Genomic DNA, 3,112 nt, shown 5'->3' with positions numbered 1-3,112 from the left:
CATGGATAAGACTTGAGTAAGTAAAGAGGATGAGAAAGGGCATTTTAGACTTCAGGACTCAACTCGAGAAGACAAGAAAAATTAGTAATGACTTGGAAAAAGTTTGTAGTGACTCTGATTAGAGTAAAATATTAGTGTTAGAAAGCGAGATTAGATTCAATTCTGTGGAGGATCCTGAATGTTGAGCAACTGGCAAGCATTTTATAAGCATTTGGTAGCCATTGGAGTATGTTGAGCAGATGAGTATACTGTAACATCAAAAGGCATCATCGAAGAAAAATATAGATGCTCCTCAGCTTACGATAGGCTTACATCCTGATAAACTTATCATAGCTGAAAACATCATAAATCAAAAATTCACTTAATACACCTAACCTACCGAACATCATAGCTTAGCCTTGCCTACCTTAAATGTGTTCACGACACTTACATTAGCCTGCGATTGGACAAAAGTATCTTGCTACCTCTGCCCAGCATCACAAGAGAGTAGCATACTGCATATCATTAGCCCAGGAAAGGATCAAAATTCAAAATTCAAAATGTGGTTTCTACTGAACATGTATCACCTTCTTGCCATTGTAAAGTTGAAAATATTAAGTCAAAACATCAGAAGTAGGAGGCCATTCTTAACAATCTTAATAATTTTAATAATTGAAAATCACTAGCCAAAAGTTGGCAAAGCCAATATTTTGTAAATTTGGGATTCTCATTAAAATATACAATTCCAATGTTCAGAAGGGAAGGAATTTATAACTATTTAGGATGTGTCTGTATAATATTGCTTTAAAGAACAAATGGAGTATTCAGATAACCTCATTTTTATTTGGATTATTTGAATGAATTCCAACTTATTTTTAAATTCAGGCAAAACGATTTGCATACATAGCCTAAGTTTCATGTTCTCATTGTTTAAAACTACATAGCAGGCATCAAGGAATGTTTTATCACTGACACCCAGTGCAACCCTACCCACTGGGCCTGCTCTCGTAATTGATGTTGCACATGTGGACCAGTGAGAATGGTCTTGGAGAATATTACACAGGGGCTCTATTCTTAGGAGCCAGTAGGTCAAATGTGAGACACTCTAATGTATTTGGAACTTTTAAAATATGTAAAAAGATGTTTGTTGGTTTGTTTGCTTGTTTTCCTAGCCAACTGGCCTTTTGGCTTGCAAATAATATGTATGAATCTGTGTGTTTTCTTCCAGGGTCTTTCTTCCCTGATTTCAAGCCCTCAGAAACAGTTTTTAAAATAGTTTTTTGGCTCGGATACATGAACAGCTGCATCAATCCCATTATATACCCCTGCTCCAGTCAAGAGTTTAAAAAGGCTTTTCAGAATGTCTTGAGAATTCAGTGTCTCCGCAGAAAGCAGTCTTCCAAAGGTGCCCTGGGCTACACCCTGCACCCACCCAGCCACGCCCTGGAGGGGCAGCACAGGGACCTGGTGCGCATCCCTGTGGGCTCAGGAGAGACCTTCTATAAAATCTCCAAGACGGATGGGGTCTGTGAATGGAAGTTTTTCTCTTCCCTGCCCCGTGGATCGGCCAGGACTGCAGTGCCCAAAGACCGATCAGCCTGCACCACGGCCCGGGTGAGGAGCAAAAGCTTTTTGCAGGTCTGCTGCTGCACGGGGCTCTCGACCCCCAGCCATGGAGAGAACCATCCAGCTCCAACCATTAAGGTCCACACCATCTCCCTCAGTGAAAACGGGGAGGAAGTCTAGAGGACAGGAAAGGTCAGAAGGAAGGGGAGATAATCTTAGGCACCCACTCTACTTCCTACTCGAAAGGCCAGTCAGTTTGCTCTTCCTGGATGACAAGACAGAACCCTCAAACCAGGGACCATCTGGGAATGGGTTGGGGGTCAGGGAGGAGGGAGGATGTCACAACCGTCCAGTTCAAAATGAGGATAACAGCACGTCCTTGAGGCTAATGCTCTCTCGGGCATCTTCCGAGCCCGCTCTCTACGTCTGGCCCTTTCAACGAGAAACACCATGGGAAACAGAATTTCATACACAATCCAAAAGACTATAAATATAAGATTATGATTTCATCATGAATATTTTCAGCACACACTCTAAGTTTGGAGCTATTTCTTGATGGAGTGAGGGGATTTTATTTTCAGGCTAAACTTGCTGACAGCCACGTTGGGTATTTATGGGGAGAGGGCCTGGAGAGGAAGAGCCCTTAAGATGGTGGCCGATATCCAGGCACATTATTTTTAGAGCAAGTTTTAAACTTCACCATGTCTGATACAGCTGATATATCTATCAGCTTGGGGGAACTTGACAGTGAAATTTATCTTTTGTTGCAATTTGATGGGATACTGTTCTTAATTCCTTCTAAGGATGAGAGTGGAGGGCAACTCATTATGTCTTTGAACCAATGAAAGCATATCCTCTATGCCTGGTCTAGAGAGTGTTGAAACAATCAGTCAGCGAAAGTTTGGCTTTTCCTAATGGAAGACAGTAGAGATGAGGGTCATTTTTTTAACTGAACTACTAGGGGCAAAATTCCACTAAGTAGTTCCGAGATCAGATGGAGGAAGGCTTCTCGTGTAACATATTTAAAGATCAAGAGGTTGGGGTGAGACGGGTGCTAATTTCATGCTAAAGTAGAGGCTGCAAAATTACTCCACAGCCTTCTTAATATGGTCTTGGTAAATGCCTTTCTTGGTAAATCACTCACCTTTTCTATAACATCATTATGAAAATCCATAATTTATAGCATTTTGAAAGGCACATCTTGACTTCTATTTTTTCTCAGTGATTCACTATCGCATAATGAAGTTCAAGGTTCCCAGTGCACCTGTAGCATGTTGGAATGAGCCTTATAATCCAGATGAATCTTTTCTGAATTTGAGAGATACATATGCTTAGCTTTGAACTGATTAATCACCAAAAATCCGTCGAAAGCAGAAGTTTGCAAAGAGTTTTTGACAGACATCCACTTATTCTGGTAAAATACCCAGTGGCCCATTCATTTCACCTCTTCCCACTTTCTATAGGGACTTGCTATTTTTGCTTTATGTATACCAAATTTTGGTAAAGTTCAGTAACTCGGTTTATTACTAAAGATGAAGATGCTAAATATATGTAAAACTTAAAATAT

General features: G+C 40.6%; 1 protein-coding gene across 1 annotated transcript in view; it reads left to right on the top strand.

The window, feature by feature from the left end:
• Positions 1–1,796, top strand: part of ADRA1A (adrenoceptor alpha 1A) — a 71,778-nt gene extending 69,982 nt beyond the window's left edge. The window contains exon 2 of the mRNA XM_006916964.1: positions 1,208–1,796. Coding sequence (XP_006917026.1) covers positions 1,208–1,725 — 518 coding nt within the window. The 3' untranslated portion in view covers positions 1,726–1,796. The remainder of the gene's footprint in view (positions 1–1,207) is intronic.
• The last annotated feature ends 1,316 nt before the right edge of the window (positions 1,797–3,112 follow it).

The sequence above is a fragment of the Pteropus alecto genome, unplaced genomic scaffold, assembly GCF_000325575.1.
Source record: "Pteropus alecto unplaced genomic scaffold, ASM32557v1 scaffold166, whole genome shotgun sequence".
In the NCBI taxonomy this organism is placed as follows: Eukaryota; Metazoa; Chordata; class Mammalia; order Chiroptera; family Pteropodidae; genus Pteropus; species Pteropus alecto.
The sequence above is the reverse complement of the archived record's forward strand: the minus strand, read 5'-3'. Positions and strand labels throughout refer to the sequence as shown.